At 43.6% G+C, this 20,547-nt stretch overlaps 1 protein-coding gene across 1 annotated transcript in view; it reads right to left on the bottom strand.

Moving 5' to 3' along the window:
* MAPK12 (mitogen-activated protein kinase 12) overlaps positions 1-18,030 on the bottom strand; it is a 132,815-nt gene extending 114,785 nt beyond the window's left edge. Inside the window, exon 1 of the mRNA XM_073652102.1 lies at positions 17,472-18,030. Within this exon, the coding sequence (XP_073508203.1) occupies positions 17,472-17,593 (122 nt within the window). The 5' untranslated portion in view covers positions 17,594-18,030. The remainder of the gene's footprint in view (positions 1-17,471) is intronic.
* Between the last annotated feature and the right edge of the window lie 2,517 nt (positions 18,031-20,547).

Here is a 20,547-nt window from a genome sequence, read left to right as displayed (position 1 = left end):
GTACTTCATATATATGTGACTGACATGTTTCTATCTATCTAATCTATGTGTGAAGCTCTATTCTGTCTGTTATAAATTGTCGGGTACAGATGCTGAATTGCCGGCCGGCTTTTTTAAAGAGACGGTGCACGAAAACACTAATATTTTTTTTAATAAATCCTTTACACTAAATGACAAGTACAGTAAGCAACACTGTCATTGTACTTCATATATATGTGACTGACATGTTTCTATCTATCTAATCTATGTGTGATGCTCTATTCTTTCTGTTGTAAATTGTCGGGTACCGGTGAATGCCGCTGATGAATTGCCGGCTTTTCATGTCATTCTACATTATTCTTAGTTGTTTTACTTCATGTAGAATTAACCTACAAGGAAAGAAAGGGTTTATTTTCATTCCGATATTTGTGTCCCATTGACTTGCATTGGTTTCCGGTATCGGAATCGGCGATATCCGATACTTTTTGGGTATCGGCCCGATCCAATCCGATACGATATTTCCTGATATCGGAAGGTATCGCTCAACACTACCTGTGATACATGGTGCATACCCGAGTACCCGTGATACATGGTGCATACCCGAGTACCCGATGCAAACTCAAGTAGTGAGCACTTGCGCTCAAGACTAATGACAACTTATTCAATATGATGACCTAATGTTATCAAATTCTGTGTCACACCTCTGGGTTCAAAATGTTCACTATATCCCTTGATAAAATCCTTGAGGGGGTCTAGTTTCCAAAATGGGGTCACTTGTGGGGGGGGGTTTCCACTGTTTATGCACATCAGGGGCTCTCCAAACGCAACGTGGCGTCCGCTAATTATTCAATCAAATTTTACATTCAAAAATTCAAATGGCGCTCCTTCCCTTCCGAACCCTCCCGTGCGCCCAAACAGTGGTTTTCCCCCACATATGGGGTATCGCCGTGCTCAGGAGAAATTGCACAACAAATTTTGGGGTCCATTTTTTCCTGTTACCCTTGCGAAAATAAAAAAAATTGGGGTATAAAGTAACATTTTTTGTGAAAAAAGTTAAAATGTTCATTTTTTTCTTCCACATTCCAAAAATTACTGTGAAGCACCTGAAGGGTTAATGAACTTCTTGAATGTGGTTTTGAGCACCTTGAGGGGTGCAGTTTTTAGAATGGTGTCACGTTTGGGTAATTTCTGTCATAAAGGCCTCTCAAAGTCACTTCAAATGTGGACCCTAAAAAAAAAAAAAAAAGTACATTTTGTTGGAAAAATGAGAAATCGCTGGTCAACTTTTAACCCTTATAACTTCCTAACAAAAAAAAAAAATTTTGCTTCTAAAATTGTGCTTATGTAAAGTAGACATGTGGGAAATGTTATTTATTAACTATTTTGTGTGAAATATCTCTCTGATTTAAGGGCATGAAAATTAAAAGTTTGAAAATTGCGAGATTTTCACTATTTTCGCCAAATTTCCATTTTTTTTTTTCACAAATAAACATGTCATATCAAATTAATTTTACCACTATCATGAAGTAAAATATGTTACGAAAAAAACAATCTCAGAATCAGTGGGATCAGCTGAAGCGTTCCAGAGTTATTACCTCATAAAGTGACAGTGGTCAGAATTGTAAAAATTGGCTTGGTCATTATTGTGCAAACCAACCCTTGGGGGTAAAGGGGTTTATTAAAGGAAGGATGAATGGACAAATGTACTGAGATATTCTTGATAAAAATCTGCTGCAATCTACCAAGACAATGATTCCAAACACATAGCCAAGGAAACTCTCAAATGGTTTCAGAGAAAGGAAAATAAAGCTACTAGAATGGCACAGCCAATCACATGAACTGAATCCAATAGAAAATTTATGGAAGGAAATAAAGCACAGTTCATAAAACGAGCATACGGAACTTCAGGATTTGAAGAGTGTTTGTGCGGAAGAATGTGCCAAAAATCACACCTGAGCAATGCATGCGGCTAGTTTCTCCACACTGGCCGCTCACAGGCATCACGTGACCCCCGGTTGCAGCCTCTTTCTTCCGCTGATGTCACGTCAAGTGAGGCTTGAAATCAGTGACGCGGTCCCCACGGTGGATGCTGGGCTGTGGGTCCCCGCGCGTCACATCCAGCATCCACAGCGCGCTTTCCCAATGAATGAGAACAGGGAAAGCGAGCGGTGGAAAATGATAGCCTTTCCCATATGTTTTAGATGCAAGGAAAACGGTCAATCACACTGAAGCAGCAGGACTTCCATTCTCCCCACGAGTTCTCTAGCAACTCCCCTCTATAATATGCTCTTCTTAGAAAAGATAGTATAGGGTACCTGACAGAGCCATTTGAATTGCATGATTTAATATTTTACTTTCTATGTGTTGTGGTTCTGTTCCTCTTGGTCTTCAAGATCTCTCCTTGCTCTTTAGGAATGAAAACATATTTTACAATTAGAGCCCACATATACAAGCATGATTGTGTCCATTGTACATGATTAAGATAGGTTTTCACTCTCTGCATAAATAATAAAAAATATATACCAATAGGTTTGCACATTTATTTGCATTTCATTTATTCTTTTCCTAATGTTCAAACCAATTTCTAAACTTTTAGAAATGATTTTGCACTAAATCCCTGTTGCTAGCTATATTTCTAAATCTTATTAACAGTCCTTTAGAGAAACTTGAGCACTGAGCATGGCTGCCATTAAAAGGCAATCACTGAACAGACCAGATGAAGTTCATACTAGGCAAGCCATCTGGCAGCGAGTTCTGCATATGCTCTGCTGTCATATTCCTTCCGTACCGTCATGTTCAGATCACCTGCAAATCATGCTGGATATGTATTGTACACCACAATTTGTTTTCTGCTTAGTGCTGTGCCAATCTGATATTAACTGGGCAAGAGTACAAATAGGAGGAGGAGGGCACAAGGGGCACATAAGGGAAGGCAACCCAAATTCTTGAGGTTGAAATAAAATATATAAAAGATTTCTCTATCTCCATGGCCAATTCCCTAAAAGAAACTTTTAAGAGTGCACCATACCGGAGTCTATTCTGGGAAATATACTCATTGCTAATAAACACTCTTTGCTTCTCACATATACATCTTATCAATGGGCTGTGTTACTTCAACAGGCTGAAAAGCATCTCTTTGGTACTCTTGAAGGGCCCTCACCAAGAACAGAAGCCAATCTCCAATGATGCTAATGCCTCCAGAGAAGAGAGCACACCAGTGATGGTTCCCACTTTTTATAGTTTGGCTTTATTCATCATAGGACATTAGTACGATTGCACACACTTCCTGCTCTCAGACAACTTACATATGTTACTTATATAACGCCATCAATTCCACAGTGCTTTACGGACATCATCGCTGTCCCCATTGGGGCTCACAATCTAAATTCCCTATCAGTATGCCTTTGGAATGTGGGAGGAAACCCGAGTACCCAGAGGAAACCCATGCAAACATGGGAAGAAGATACAAACTCCTTGCAGATGTTCTTGATGGAAACTAAACCAAAAGGCCGCTCCCATACAGTAGCTCAGGACACCTAATATTAGAGGTGGGAAACCTCAGGTCCCATGTTGACCTTTTCTTCAGTCCCCGGGACAGATTCCCAGGGGACTGCAGTGCTCGAGCTGGCAGCTGCATGTTGACGGCTGCTAGTAGCCCTTTAATTTCTTTGCACGCGGCACATACAATGCAAGATTACGTCCTGATGCTGGCCAATGCCAGGAAGTACTGTGTGGGCGGAGTTAGCACACAAAGTGCTCCCATCCCACAGAATACTACAGCTACTGCCTCGGGGTCTCCTGCTGCTTGCCTGCAGCGCAGCCCCAGGGTCTCCTATGTGATGTACATACTCCAGCCCAAGTGTAAGCTTGTATATACTCCAGCCCCAGTGTCTCCTATGTGATGTATATACAACAGTCCCAGCGACTCCTGTGTAATGTATATGCTCCTGACCCACTTGTGTAATGTACATAATCCAGCCCCAGTGTATCCTTGTATATATTCCAGCACTGGTGTCTCCTTGCATATACTCCAGCACTGGTGTCTCCTACGTGATGTTTACACAACAATCTCCGTGTCTCCTGTGTGATGTACACAGCAGTCTTAGCGTTTCCTATGTGATGTAAATAACACTCAGTGTATCCTATGAGATATATACAGCAGACCTCCCACTGCTTGAATTATATAAATGTAAAGTGAGCAGTGATGAATTTCAACTTACTGCTGCGAGTTCATTACAAAACTTAGCACAAAGAGTCACCTGCACAACAGACCAATGCAAACCTAGAAAAGCAACATCATACATACTACCTAACATCACAGCCGCACCAAAAAGAAGCAGTTTCAGCCATTACATTAGGGGTGAGTTAATTGTTAGACCAAATATAGCAGGATCATTTTCAAGTTGTTAATTTTGTATGACCCCTTAAGGATGGTATAAGCATCCAAATGGCCCTTGCCAGAAAAAAGGTTCCCTACCGATGCCTTAAATAGTCTCCCACTTTACCCCTTCTCATAGAAAAGGACCCTCTGACACCATATCATAATCCTGAAGCATGTGCAAAAACCATGTTGTCTATTCCACTCCTATTTTCTAACAGGCACATGTTGAACTGTTTGACTTCTGAAAGAGACTAGGACTCTAATCACACTGCAGACCATTTGATTTGTATTGAAGAACCGATATAAGTTAACTTTTTGATGATATTCTAATTTTGTGAGAAGCACCTGTACATGGGGATGGCAACAATGGAAAGCTGCTAATATAGCTGAACAGGTAGAGGATGAAACATGTTTTTTTTTCTCCTGAAGAAGTGGGTTACACTTCGAAACAGGTAGAAAAATTTAAAAAAAGTTTTTTTATATTATCCCCAGTGTTTGATGTTTCTTCATCAGCTGGCATCGCGGCTATAGACCACAAACTTTTCATTATTTTTTTTTCAATATTTAAAGAAAGGTAAGAAGGTGGATCCACCCAGGCACCTATGTCCAGTTAGTTTGACATCAGTAGTGTGCAAAAGTTTTTGAGGACATTATAAGAGAAGACCTGCAGAAATATATTGCAGAGAATAATATACGGTAATAACTGACAACCAGCATGGATTTATGAAGAATAAGCCGTGTCTAACCAACATGCTGGGTTTATACGAGGTGCATGCAAATCTGGATGCTGGTAATGCAGCTGATGTGATTTATTTGGACTTCGCAAAGGTATTTGATATTGTACAACATAACATCCTTAGGCCACGGTCCCACTGTCAGTATTTGTTCAGTATTTTTTCTCAGGAGTGGGAGCCAAAACCAGGAGTGGGTGATAAATGCAGAATTGGTGACGTGTTTCTATTATACCTTTTCTCTGATTGTTCCTCACCTGGTTTTGGCCCCCACTACTGAGAAAAAATACTGACTGAATACTGACCAAATACGGATAGTGGGGCTGTGGCCTTATACTGAAGCTCCAGAAGCCGGGACTTGGGGAAACTATATGCAGATGTGTAAGGAATTGGCTAAAACATAGGAAACAAAATAGTCATAAATGGTACATTCTCTAAATGGGATATAGTCAGCAGGGGTGCGCCGCAGGGATAGGTGCTAGGACCGATTCTTTTTAACCTCTTTATTAATGACTTTGGGGATGGGATTGAGAGTAAAGTGTCAGTCTTTGCTGACGACACCAAACTATGTAGGATATTAAAATCTTATTTTGACATTAAGATATTGCAGAATGATCTGGATAAGATGTCTGAATGGGCAAACACTTGGCAGATGAGATTTAATGTAGGTAGAGTAATGCACCTAGGATGGAGTAATCCTATTGCTGCATATACATTAAATGGGAGTATACTCAGGACTACAGAACAGAAGAAGGACTTGGGTATTCTGGTTACAAGTAAGCTGAGCAGCAGTACTCAATGTCAAGCAGCAGCTGCAAAAGCAACTTGTAAGACCACATCTAGAATATGGGATCCAGTTTTGGGCTCCACATTTTAAAAAGGACATTCAGAACTTAGAGTCCATTCAAAGGCGGGCAACTAGATTATTACAAGAGATGGAAGTGGGGCTGTGGTGTCTGTAAGCAAAACCACAGACTCCTCAATTTCCCCGACTCCAACTCTTGACTCCTCACTACTGAGCAAGTACATAAAGCGCAGCACAGATTCATCTCAACTAAAAGCCTAAATCTTTAGATTAGGAATAGAACATTTCATAACTTTCCCAAATTCTTATGAAGGGGAGGAGTCCTGGGGAGATAATTTGCATATTCCCACTGCATTTTGGGGTAAGTGAAGAGTCTCCGCGAGCTCAAAGAACACTGGATTTTGGCTGTTGGAGCTGAAAAGAGGACATCGGTAAACCAGGGGAGGAGTCCTGGGGAGATAATTTGCATATTCCCACTGCATTTTGGGGTAAGTGAAGAGTCTCCGCGAGCTCAAAGAACACTGGATTTTGGCTGTTGGAGCTGAAAAGAGGACATCGGTAAACCGCGCGCCATTTTGAAGCTTTTTTTTTAAGCTTTTTTCACTGTTTTCAGAACATTAACAATAAGAACATGGAAAAGTCCAGGAGCCATTTGGTGAGCTGCATATCCTGCTACATGTTCACAGACTTGCCAGTGGAAAAGCCAAACTTCACATGCCAGAAATGCAAGCTTGTGTCCCTGTTGGAGGAAAAGTTGCGAAATCTAGAAGAGAGGTTAACTACCTTGAAAATCATTAAGGAAGGTGAAGAGTTCTTAGACAGAGCAGAATTATCTCTTCATGATTCAGAAAGAGAAGAAATTCGAACTGCACCTGACGAAACAGAGGAATGGAAGCATGTGACCCACAGAAGCAGGAGGATCGAGAGGCAGTCAGCACCCATACTGCTCAGGAACCAGTACCAGGCTCTCACGCAGGAGAACCATGAAGAAATACAGCAAAATAAGACTTTGCCAGCAATGAATAACCTTGTAAGCCCTCAGAATCCTCCTGGGTGGAGAAAGAAGAATGTTGTGAAGAAAAAACGGAGAGTGGTGGTCATGGGGGATTCCCTGTTAAGAGGAACAGAGGCCGCTATCTGCAGACCAGACATAACCTCAAGAGAAATGTGCTGTCTTCCAGGAGCAAAAATTAAAGATGTGTCTGACAGGATATCAAGACTCTTCAGACCTACAGATCACTACCCATTCCTGCTAATACATGTGGGGACAAATGACACCGCAAGAAAGGACCCGGAAACCATCTGCAGTGACTTTGAAGACTTAGGCAAGAAAGTGAAAGAATTGGGAGCGCAGGTGGTCTTCTCATCCATCCTCCCAGTGGATGGCCATGGAACAATGAGGTGGAATAAGATTCTACAGGTGAACAACTGGCTACGTCGATGGTGCCGTCAACAAGGATTTGGATTTCTGGATCACGGAATGAATTACCTATACGATGGACTACTTGCTAGAGATGGGGTGCACCTTACGAAGACTGGAAAACATGTATTTGGAAGTCGCCTTGCTACACTCATCAGAAGAGCTTTAAACTAGAACAATGTGGGAAGGGAAGCAAAAGGCCAGAAAAAGCCATACAGCTGACAAATACTATTGAGATCTCTGCTACTGGAAGTGGAAAGGAAGAACAAAGACAAAACAATTTAAATAATAAAAATATGGGAGGAAGAGAAACCAATCACAAACTAAAATGTTTTTATACAAATGCACAAAGCATGGGCAACAAACAAGGAGAATTGGAACTACTAATGCAGGAAAAGGAATATGATGTCATTGGAATCACTGAAACTTGGTGGGACGATACACATGATTGGAATAAAAGGCTAAAAGGATACAACTTATTTGCAAGAAACAGACTTGATAAACGAGGAGGAGGTGTTGCATTGTATGTTAGAAAAGCGTATATCTGCACAGAGATTGAAGCTTCAGAGACTGGGAGTTCTGTGGAAACTGTTTGGGTAAGAATACAAGGAGAGAACAACGGAAAGGACACCATTGTAGGCATTTACTACAGGCCACCTGGGCAAGCTGAAGATATGGATGAACTCTTTATGTATCAAATGACCAAGTTCTCCAAAAAATATGACGTAGTGGTCATGGGAGATTTCAACTATCCAGACATTTGTTGGGAATCTCTCTCAAGTAAAACTAACAGGTCAAGCAAATTCTTATCCTCTCTTGCTGACAACTTTATCTTCCAAAAGGTAGGGGAGAAAACAAGGGGATCTGCTACTTTGGATCTAATCCTTATAAACAGGGAGGAAATGGTTGAGGAGGTAAAGGTGGCTGGGACCCTAGGAGGCAGCGATCATGCTATTATAGAATTTTGGATAACTAGAGGAGGAAGACATGTGAAGACTCAGACTTCAAGGTTAGATTTTAGAAAGGCAGATTTTAAGAGACTCAGAAAGAGAATAGGAGGGATCCAATGGCTGGATGTCCTTAAGGACAAAAATGTCCAGGAAGGATGGGAAATTTTTAAAAATGAGATTCTCAAAGCACAATCGTTAACAATCCCGAAAAGTAGGAAGAACGGGAAGCATTTAAGGAAACCAGGATGGATGAACACAGAACTTAAACACATGCTAAAAAGAAAGAAAGAAATGTTTATTAAATGGAAAGAGGGAGGCATATCTAAAGAAGATTATAATGCAGTCTGCAGATCCTGAGGGCACGTATCAGGTTAGCTAAAGCTGACAATGAATTAAGGCTTGCAAGAGATGTCAAAAGCAATAAAAAAGGATTTTGGGGGTATGTCAAAAGTAAAAGAAAAGTCAAAGCTGCTATAGGATTTTTACAGGATGAAAATGGAGAAATGGTAAGAGAGGATGTTGAGAAGGCCGAACTTTTTAATTCCTATTTTGCATGTTTTCTCTCAGAAAGAAAATGTAACATCAACTGATCTTCACTGTCCTTTTAAAGGAATAGAGGAATCCAAGTTATCTGTAAACAGAAAGATTGTGAGGGAATATTTAGCTAACATAAATGAGTTCAAGTCTCCAGGTCCAGATGAATTACACCCCAGAGTACTGAAGGAGATCGCAGAAGAAATTTTAGAACCACTCTCCATAATCTTTGAAAATTCTTGGAGAACAGGAGAAGTCCCAGAAGACTGGAGAAGAGCAAATGTTGTTCCTATCTTCAAAAAGGGGAAGAAGGTGGACCCAGGGAACTATAGGCCAGTGAGTCTGACTTCTATACCAGGAAAGATCTTTGAACAAATTATTAAACAACATGTATGTAAGTACATGGATAAGAATGAAGTGATTAACCAGAGTCAGCATGGGTTTGTAACTAACAAGTCATGTCAGACTAACTTAATTTCCTTCTATGACAGAATCACTGACTGGGTGGATCAGGGAAATGCTGTAGATATAGTATATCTTGACTTCAGCAAAGCATTTGACAAAGTATCTCACACCATCCTTATTGAAAAAATGACCAAGTATGCAATGGACCAGGCAACTGTTAGGTGGATTCATAACTGGCTTAGTGATCGGACTCAAAGGGTGGTTGTAAATGGCTTCACATCCAGCTGGATGAATGTCTCAAGTGGAGTACCACAGGGCTCCGTCCTGGGACCTGTATTGTTCAACATCTTTATCAATGATTTAGATGAAGGAATTGAGGGTAAACTGATTAAATTTGCTGATGACACAAAGCTAGGAGGGATAGCTAATACTAGAGAAGAGAAAGAGAGGATTCAAAAAGACCTAAATAAACTGGAGCAGTGGGCAGCAACCAACAGAATGGTTTTTAACAGGGAAAAATGCAAAGTACTACATCTGGGCAATAAAAATGAAAAAAGCATATACAGAATGGGAGGAATAGAGCTAAGCAACAGTACATGTGAAAAAGACTTAGGTATACTAATAGATCATAGACTGAACATGAGTCAACAGTGTGATGCAGCAGCAAAAAAGGCAAATACAATTCTGGGATGTATTAACAGAAGCATACAGTCTAGATCACGTGAAGTCATTATCGGTCTTTACTCCTCTTTGGTCAGACCTCATCTGGAATACTGTGTACAGTTTTGGGCACCACATTTTAAAAAAGACATAGACAAACTGGAGCAAGTTCAGAGAAGAGCGACCAGAATGGTAACTGGTCTGCAAACCATGTCCTATGAGGAACGGTTGCAGGATTTGGGAATGTTTAGCTTGCAAAAAAGAAGACTGAGAGGAGACTTAATAGCTGTCTACAAATATGTCAAGGGCTGTCACATTGTAGAAGGATCATCTTTATTCTCATTTGCACAAGGAAAGACTAGAAGCAATGGGATGAAACTAAATGGGAGGAGACACAGATTAGATATTAGAAAAAACTTTTTGACAGGGTGATTAATGAGTGGAACAGGCTGCCACGAGAGGTGGTGAGTTCCCCTTCAATGGACGTCTTCAAACAGAGGCTGGACAGACATCTGTCTGAGATGATCTAGTGAATCCTGCTTTGAGCAGGGGGTTGGACCAGATGACCCAGGAGGTCCCTTCCAACTCTACCATTCTATGATTCTATGAAAACATTTATAGCACATATTGCATTATACTTCTGTATCAATTATTATATATTTTAGGAGTCAGAGTCAGTCCATTTCATACTGACTCCAAAGGCCTGGATGAAAGGCCTCCGATATGATGAGAGTTTGTAAAAGTTGGGCTTGTTGACACATGACTTGGAAGAAAGGAGATTCCGGCAGCTAAACAGGAAAGGGTTCTTTACAGTCAGAGCAGTCAGACTGTGGAATGCCGACCACAAGAGGTTGTAATGGCAGACACTATAACAACTTTTAACAGAGGGCTGGAGGATTTCCTCATTATGCACAACATTGTGGATTATAGATAATTTAGCGTAAAAAAAAAAAAAAAATTATAATTGGTGGAGAAAGGCTGAACATAACCCAAAAAACGAAAGAAAAGTTAGGCTATCAATGTTTTAGGCTGTTTTTTTTTCTTGTAGGTTTAGTAGGTAAAGACACAATGGGCTGTTTTTTTCTTGTAGGTTTAGTAGGTAAAGTATTTATTTTATTTTAAATTAATAGTTCTTTATTGTATATTTTCAAACTTTCACTATAGTGTATTACGATGGCTTTCCTATTTTATTTTCATAGTATGCTTAGTCTTAAACTACAGGGTGGCTATAGCAACAGTTTGTGTCGGTGTGGGAGGCGTTTTGTTATTTTTCAATATTTGTATTTTGTTAAATATATTTAAGAACATAATACATCTCCCATAAGGTTATATCACAAGGTCAAATTAGTCCTCTGAGGGCCTCTCACCCTTTATAATTTATTTTGTAGTCTTCCACTGTAACTAGGGCTATTTGCAGGATTACCCAGATCAAGAGGTGAACAGACCTGACATGACAGGGCACTGAGACTGCCAAGACCTAGCAGCAGTGACTGAGGCAGTGTGCCCACGATGCGCTTTTTAAGCGTTTCCGCAGCGGCAATTAAGCTGCAGAAACGCTTAAAAAAAGCTTGGTAGAAGGTCTGCCATGTTCCCCAATGATAATCCGCATGCGCTGTGCACATGCTGCGGAAATTTCTGCTGCAGATTATCATTGCAGAAAAATACGCAGCACTACCAATTATTTTGCGGAAGAGCTGCGTTTTCACAGCCATTGACTTGCATTGGAACGCACGGAATCCGCATCACCGCATCTGCAGATGCGGAATCCATGCGTTTCAATGTGCGGATGGTACCCGGGTCTGGAGAAGAGGAGACTCTCCTCCGGACCCGGGTACCATAGAACCTGTAAAAAAAAAGAATAAAATAAAAAATATACATTATTATACTTACCTTCTGATGGCCCCCGATGTCTTTATCCGATGCGTCCTGGCTTGCCAGCAACTCGCGATGGTCTGAAAAGGACCTGCCATGACATAATTTAGTTATGTGAAGGGTCACGCAACCGCTGACGTCGGTAGGTCCTTTAGTCCACCGCGAGCTGCCGGCAAGCCAGGACGCATCAGATAAAGACACCGGGGGCCATCAGAAGGTAAGTATAATATTTATTTTTTACTATTCTTTTACAGTCACACTATATAAATCCATGCCGTTTGCATGGATTTATATAGTGTGACCAAGTTGTCAAGCACTTTCTAAGTGATGCTAAAATCGCTTGGAAAGCGCTTGTCAACCCGCATGCGGAAATGCATGTGAAGAACGCTTCACATCCGCATGTCCCTGGCAGGAAAAACGCATGTACAATCCGCATGCGTTTTTTCTGCCAGGGAGATGCAGAAACGCATCCAGAGCTTTTCTGCATTGTGGGCACATAGCCTGACTGATCTTTGTGTGCAGTGCAGATAGCAGCATCCCTGCTGTCTCTACTCACTATTTAGCACTATATACACTGAAAAAAAAAATCTGTTAAGCCACTCCTGTCTTCTTCTCAGGGTCCCCAGCTGTCTTCATAAACCCACGCCATACATTTACAAAGGCGCTGAATTAAAGACCATGATCAAGCAACATACAAATATGCTGTTTGGTTGTTATTCGATTAAGCCTTGATTTTTTTTTTTTGAGAATGCATCATTCCTAAAAGCTCATGGATGTTTGGAGTTTTTAATCACACTTATTTCACCATTTGATTCATATTAGGTTATATGGATGTAATGTAAGAGGAGGTCTCCCACTCAGGACCTCCTAATATGAGCCAGAGTGTGCGGTTGTCAGGCTGTCCATCTACTACAAGGACAACTTTATTCATGATGGGCATCATTCACAGAAATATTACATTTTCCCCGCAGAGACAAGAATTCTGACTGATCACAAGTGGAATGGCAGTCTGCCAGGATAATCAGGATCCATAACACAGCAATTAATCAAAAATTGCCCTTTATGGCAGTGGTGATCAGTTATCAGTGATAAGACAACCTCTTCAAGGTTATGTACACACAACAGCTTTTTCAGGTGGATTGTGCTAAAAAGAAAAAGAGAAATGTAAAAATATTATTAGCTGTGCGCATGTTCAGTCTTTTTACACTTTCAACCACTTCAGGCCTCCAAAGCGGATAAATGCAGTGACCGACCCAAGCATATATATATATATATATATATATATATATATATATATATATATATATATATATACATATACACACATGCACAGTGCCTACAAGTAGTATTCAACCCCCTGCAGATTTAGCTGGTTGACACATGCGGAATTAACTTGGCATTGTGACATTTGTACTGTAGATCAGCCTGGAAGTGGGAAATGCACTGCAGCAAATTTTTTTTTTTAAAATGTAAAAAGTTAATTCAGAGTGTCATTTATTATTCAACCCCTCAAACCACAAGAATTCTGTTTGGTCCCCCTAAAGTATTAAGAAGTAGTTCAGGCACCAAGAATAATGAGCTTCACATGTGTGGATTAAAGATCTCTTTTGCCAGCCTTTTCTGACTATTTAAGACCCTCCCCAAACTTGTGAACAGCACTCAGACATGGTCAACATGGGAAAGACAAAGGAGCATTCCAAGGCCATCAGAGACAAGATTGTGGAGGGTCACAAGGCTGGCAAGGGGTACAAAACCCTTTCCAAGGTGTTGGGCCTACCTGTCTCCACAGTTGGGAGCATCATCCGTAAGTGGAAGGCTTATGGAACTACTGTTAGCCTTCCACGGCCAGGACAGCCTTTGAAAGTGTCCTCCCGTGCCGAGGTCAGGCTTGTCCGAAGAGTCAAGGCTAACCCAAGGACAAAAAGCAAGGAGCTCCGGGAAGATCTCATGGCAGTGGGGACATTGGTTTCAGTCAATACCATAAGTAACGTACTCCACCGCAATGGTCTCCGTTCCAGACGAGCCCGTAAGGTACCTTTACTTTCAAAGCGTCATGTCAAGGCTCGTCTACAGTTTGCTCATGATCACTTGGAGGACTCTGAGACAGACTGGTTCAAGGTTCTATGGTCTGATGAGACCAAGATCGAGATCTTTGGTGCCAACCACACACACGTGACGTTTGGAGACTGGATGGCACTGCATACGACCCCAAGAATACCATCCCTACAGTCAAGCATGGTGGTGGCAGCATCATGCTGTGGGGCTGTTTCTCTGCCAAGGGGCCTGGCCATCTGGTCCGCATCCATGGGAAGATGGATAGCACGGCCTACCTGGAGATTTTGGCCAAGAACCTCCGCTCCTCCATCAAGGATCTTAAGATGGGTCGTAATTTCATCTTCCAACAAGACAACGACCCAAAGCACACAGCCAAGAAAACCAAGGCCTGGTTCAATAGGGAAAAAGTCAAGGTGTTGGAGTGGCCTAGTCAGTCTCCTGACCTTAACCCAATTGAAAACTTGTGGAAGGAGCTCAAGAATAAAGTCCACATGAGACACCCAAAGAACCTAGATAACTTGGAGAAGATCTGCATGGAGGAGTGGGCCAAGATAACTCCACAGACCTGTGCCGGCCTGATCAGGTCTTATAAAAGACGATTATTAGCTGTAATTGCAAACAAGGGCTATTCCACAAAATATTAAACATAGGGGTTGTATAATAATTGACACACATTTTTATGTTTAAAATTTAATAAAATTCAACTGAGCAACATAACTTTTTGGTTTGTAAGATTTATGCTTCTGTTCATAAAACCTACTCTCGTTTGCAGTTTGAAGGCTCTAACTTATTTGCATCTTATCAAACCAGCTAAATCTGCAGGGGGTTGAATACTACTTGTAGGCACTGTATATACACATACACTAAAAAAAAAAATTACATATTTTTCGCTTCAAAAGATGTCACACAAAATGACAAAAAAAGAGATGCTTCATGAAAAACACCGATAACGTGTTCCTGAAGAGTGTTTTGCAGAAAAAAAAAAACTTAGCGGGTACACCGCTAAAATACGTTGTGTGCACCTACCCTTCAATGAAAAACCCTGGCTAAATCCATAATTTCCCATGTAAATTGCATTATGTATATTTATGTCATTGCTGTCATTTTTTGTTATATTAGATTTCAAGGAGTTTTCCACGATGTATATGTTACTGATCAATTCTTCTGACAGGTCATCAATACAAATGGGCTGGGGTAGAACACAAGGCACCCCCACCAATTAGCTATAGGGGTGTAGGGCTGTAAATTGTGTCTGGAGCAGCACACAAGCGCTGTACACGGTTTACTGGCTGCTGGGTACTGCAGACCAGCTTATTCTTTGCAGCAGTAAACAGTGTGCAGGGCTGCAGCATGCCGCTCCGTACACTGCTCACATGAGACCTCTGTAATTACAGCTGCTCAGTTTTGACACCCAGCATCCTCAATCTGATGATCATGAACTATCATAAGAAAATAGGTCCATTTTTAGGTCATCAGAGCGCCCTCCATCCTTTCTGCAAGTTTCCCTGACCATTACTAACAGTGAGTAAAACAGGCCATACACATGAAATTATGATTGACTGATCAATTGTATGTTGAACTATTTGCATGAATGATCCCACTAACAAGACAGTAAATAGCCGGCCATGGAAAATGATCATTCATGCACAAGTGAAAAACCACCATTGTCTGAAATGGTTAAAAAAAATAAAAATAATAAAACATTCATCTTACGTGCATGGTGAGCTTAATTCCCATCTCTTTCACTGTAGAGTTGCATGACTCAACTCTATGAATAGAGCTGTGAAAACAGATCTAACATCGATGACCAAAGGTTTATTTTTCTTTCAGGTAAATGACAGACCGTAATTTTTACCTTTAAGTCTACAATTTTATTATGTTTTAGTCAAAAGCTGAACACAAGGAATAGCGGATCATCAATGTGTGACTGGTGGGGTGCCCACCCACCTGTTCCACTACCGATTAGCAACGCTTGCTCCACTGCACCTTCTCTGCAGTGCTCAGCGCAGCATCATTCATGTGGTCACCTGGTGCCCCGCTCACATGGCCGAGCTACAGAAGGAAGGTTGCTGAGCTACAGACCCATTGTGTTGCTGATCGGTGAGTGTCTTTATGGATAGGCCATTATTGAAAAATCATGGAAAATCTCTCAAGTGATCTTCACTTTAGTAGAACACTATTTATCCAGGAAGGAAACAGTGCTCCTCTTCACACCTATGACATAAATAAGGCTCACTGTACTAATTTATACATCTATTTGCCAATATCAAAATATTTTGTGTTTGGACATCCAAGATGAAATCTGCCCAGCTCTGTGTTGTAGCATCACTTCCCACTGAGACCAGAGAATAATAGGATAAGATGACACCGACTCCATTCCCCATGGTAACGCCAATGTACCAGGTGCTCGGGAAATAAACAGTTCCTCCAGGCCGGAAAATCTGATACCTGTACTACAGCGGTGGCGGACGAGATTAACTACCTCACCTACACTTACATTAAATCCAGCTCCACCCTTAGGAAAGCAATGGAGTCATCGCTAGATTTAACCATTAAATGGGCTCCACCTGATCTGCAGCATAGAATAATATTACAATATTCAACGGCTGATTAGCTGGGAAGCATACATTAATTATGATCACAAGTAAATGCAGATCTGTGTGGGATATTGATTGTGCCAGAAAGTGCACTTATGAGAAAATCAATGCCAGCACGATCAAATCTGAGTTATGGATGATATCTAGCAGGGCCAGAGGGTGCCGGTTAACCCTTCATGCTCAATTATGGCTATTATCTAGCAAGGCCAGCTGGTACCCTTCATTGAGAGCCCAGCTGTCCGGGCAGCAGTAGCACAGCAGTCCCACCAGAGCAGCCCAGCAGCCCTGGGCAGCACCACAGCAGCCCTGGGCAGCACCACAGCAGCCCTGGGCAGCACCACAGCAGCCCTGGGCAGCACCACAGCAGCCCTGGGCAGCACCACAGCAGCCCTGGGCAGCACCACAGCAGCCCTGGGCAGCACCACAGCAGCCCTGGGCAGCACTACAGCAGCCCTGGGCAGCACCACAGCAGCCCTGGGCAGCACTACAGCAGCCCTGGGCAGCACTACAGCAGCCCAGCAGCACCACTGGGCAGCAGCCCAGCAGCAGCCCAGCAGCACCACCGGGCAGCAGCCCAGCAGCACCACCGGGCAGCAGCCCAGCAGCACCACTGGGCAGCAGCCCAGCAGCACCACCGCAGCCCAGGGTAGCACCACCGCAGTATTGGGCAGCACCACCGCAGTATTGGGCAGCACCACCGCAGTATTGGGCAGCACCACAGCAGCCCCGCAGCAGCACCACAGCAGCCCAGCAACACTGGGCAGCACCACAGCAGCCCAACAACACTGGGCAGCACCACAGCAGCCCAACAACACTGGGCAGCACCACAGCAGCCCAACAACACTGGGCAGCACCACAGCAGCCCAACAACACTGGGCAGCACCACAGCAGCCCAACAACACTGGGCAGCACCACAGCAGCCCAACAACACTGGGCAGCACCACAGCAGCCCAACAACACTGGGCAGCACCACAGCAGCCCAACAACACTGGGCAGCACCACAGCAGCCCAACAACACTGGGCAGCACCACAGCAGCCCAACAACACTGGGCAGCAGCCCAGCAGTATGGGGCAGCACTCACCACACAGTGCCATAGGCTCCGGAGCCCACAGGCAGCAGGTCCCGGTAGCGCTCCTTCACCTCCCACGCCGTCTTGTTCACCTCCTGGCTGTAGAAGGCTTTCTTGGGCAGCGGTGAGGACATGGCTGCAGTAGTCAGGGGTGTCAGCGAGTTGTCGGCTCAGTGTCGGCTCCGGTCTCCTGAGAGCGAGCTCGTCATGCAGCATACATACACCATGAATGCTGGCCGCCCCCTCCTCAGTGTGCTCCTTTCCTCCCACACTCCCAGCGCCTCCTTCTCTTCACTTTCTTCTTGGCTTCTCCTTCCTCTCCGCCTGCAGCCGCCCCGTGCTGTCCTGTGCGGGAAGTGCGCTGTCCTCAGTGTCCTGTGTCCTGTGCACGGCGCAGAGCTTTGTTGTCCCCGGTCACATGACCCGTGCACAGCCGCGCGCTCCCCTCCCAGTCACTCTGCGCTCAGGGGCCCGCGTTAACCCTCGCTTTGCCGTTCTAGGACACCTGTGGGGGCACAAGAGTGAGCTAGTTCTGCCGGAGTGCAATAACTTTTTATTGTAATCTGCGTAAACCGTCGGCCTGCAGAGGGCGCTGTGTTACAGTACCATGGTAACCGTCCATATGGGGCACATCATGGCGCTATACATGGCCTGGTTACCCCACTGTAACCTGCTGATGGCACCAGTCAGAGCCAGCAATGGCGGGGTAATGGGAGCTGCTCAGTAGTCGTGCTCTCAATTTCCAGAAAAATCCTGTATGAAATGCACATTATTATCATTAGTCCCAAAATTATTGATAAGTGCATACCTCTTCTAAATACGAGAACCACAGTCCTAGGTCTACCTGTTGGCCCAGGCAAAATGAAGAGATGTACGATGATGATAAAAGTGTATCTTTATTAGACTAAATTATAATGAAAACAATACATGCATTGATAATTAAACAAGAAACTGCTTAAAATCAAGCCTCGGGGCCAGCAAATCATGTTTGATTGAGTGAAAGCTGAAATACCCATGATATAGAAGTACATATCTAGAGAAAAAACACACAGAAGCCAAGGGCAGTCCCCGTGAGACCAACTATGGGAAAGGGAATAACAGGATGGTCCCATGCATTTAAGGAGGGAAATGGGACATGAAATACTGGACTCCCCATGTAAACAATGCACAGTACTCAAAAAAATAAAGGGAACACTTAAACAACAGAATATAACTCCAAGTAAATCAGATTTCTGTGAAATCAAACTGTCCACTTAGGAAGCAACACTGATTGACAATCAATTTCACATGCTGTTGTGCAAATGGAATAGACAATAGATGGAAATTATTGGCAATTATCAGGACACCCTCAATAAAGGAGTGCTTCTGCAGGTGGGGACCACAGACCACATCTCAGTACCAATGCTTTCTGGCTGATGTTTTGGTCACTTTTGAATGTTGGTTGTGCTTTCACACTCGTGGTAGCATGAGACGGACTCTACAACCCACAGAAGTTGCTCAGGTAGTGCTGCTCATCCAGGATGGCACATCAATGCGACCTGTGGCAAGAAGGTTTGCTGTGTCTGTCAGCATAGTGTCCAGAGGCTGGAGGCGCTACCAGGAGATGTGGAGGGGGCCGTAGGAGGGCAACAACCCAGCAGCAGGACTGCTACCTCCGCCTTTGTGCAAGTAGGAAAAGGAGGAGCACTGCCAGAGCCCTGCAAAATGACCTCCAGCAGGCCACAAATGTGCATGTGTCTACACAAACAGAAGCCGACTCCATGAGGGTGGTATGAGGGCCCGACGTCCACAGATGGGGGTTGTGCTCACAGCCCAACACCATGCAGGACGCTTGGCATTTGCCACAGAACACCAGGATTGGCAAAGTCACCATTGGCGCCCTGTGCTCTTCACAGATGAAAGCAGGTTCACACGGAGCACGTGACAGACGTGAAAGAGTCTGGAGACGCCGTGGAGAACAATCTGCTGCCTGCAACATCCTTCAGCATGACCGGTTTGGCAGTGGGACACTAATGGTGTGGGGTGGCATTTCTTTGGAGGGCCGCACAGCCCTCCATGCGCTCGCCAGAGGTAGCCTGACTGCCATTAGGTACCGAGGTGAGATCCTCAGACCCCTTGTGAGACCATATGATGGTGCAGTTGGCCCTGGGTTCCTCCTAAGGCAGGACAATGCCAGACCTCATGTAGCTGGAGTGTGTCAGCAGTTCCTGCAAGATGAAGGCATTGAAGCTATGGACTGGCCCGCCCGTTCCCCAGACCTGAATCCGATTGAGCACATCTGGGACATCATGTCTCGCTCCATCCACCAACATCACGTTGCACCACAGACTATCCAGGAGTTGGTGGATGCTTTAGTCCAGGTCTGGGAGGATCTACCCCGACTACGCCGTTTCGCAAAAGTGCTTTTTCCCAGAGGCAAACAGGGCTATGTGCAATATGATAGCACCCTTCTTTATACATGGAATCATGTGGACTTTGACTATATTCTAAAGCAAAGAGGACTATGTGCAATATCATAATTCCTATTTCTTTGTGCACTGAATCACCAGTCATATGTTTACTCATTTACTGTGAATTGGATCAGGTGCAATATTAGGCGTAATTTTGGTATTATTGCCTAGCAGCCTATTGCTTTGTCTGTCTTAAACCATCCTGTTATTCCCTTTCCCATAGTTGGTCTCACGGTGACTGCCCTTGGCTTCTGTGTGTTTTTTCTCTAGATATGTACTTCTATATCATGGGTATTTCAGCTTTCCCTCAATCAAACATGATTTGCTGGCCCTGAGGCTTGATTTTAAGCAGTTTATTGTTTAATTTTCAATGCATGTGACGCGCCCCCTGGGCCGTGGGGCACCCGGGACCGGACTTCAGGGCAATGCTGGGAGTAGTAGTGGCGACCCGGTCCCATGGCTCAGGGTGGCCAGACCAATATTGTGGCAGTCTCTGTATCAGTATAATGCAATGTCCGACTACGCCACCCGTGGACTGCGGTCAATAAGAACCGCCGCTGCTGAGCAGACCTCTGAGGCTGATGTTGGGAGGGCAGCAGAGTGTAGTATAACTCCCCACGGGAGGAGTATAGCCTCAG

This window comes from Phyllobates terribilis, unplaced genomic scaffold (genome assembly GCF_046119375.1).
Source record: "Phyllobates terribilis strain yellow unplaced genomic scaffold, ASM4611937v1 Scaffold_11__3_contigs__length_659146591, whole genome shotgun sequence".
NCBI lineage: Eukaryota > Metazoa > Chordata > Amphibia > Anura > Dendrobatidae > Phyllobates > Phyllobates terribilis.
This window is presented reverse-complemented; position numbering and strand designations above follow the sequence as displayed.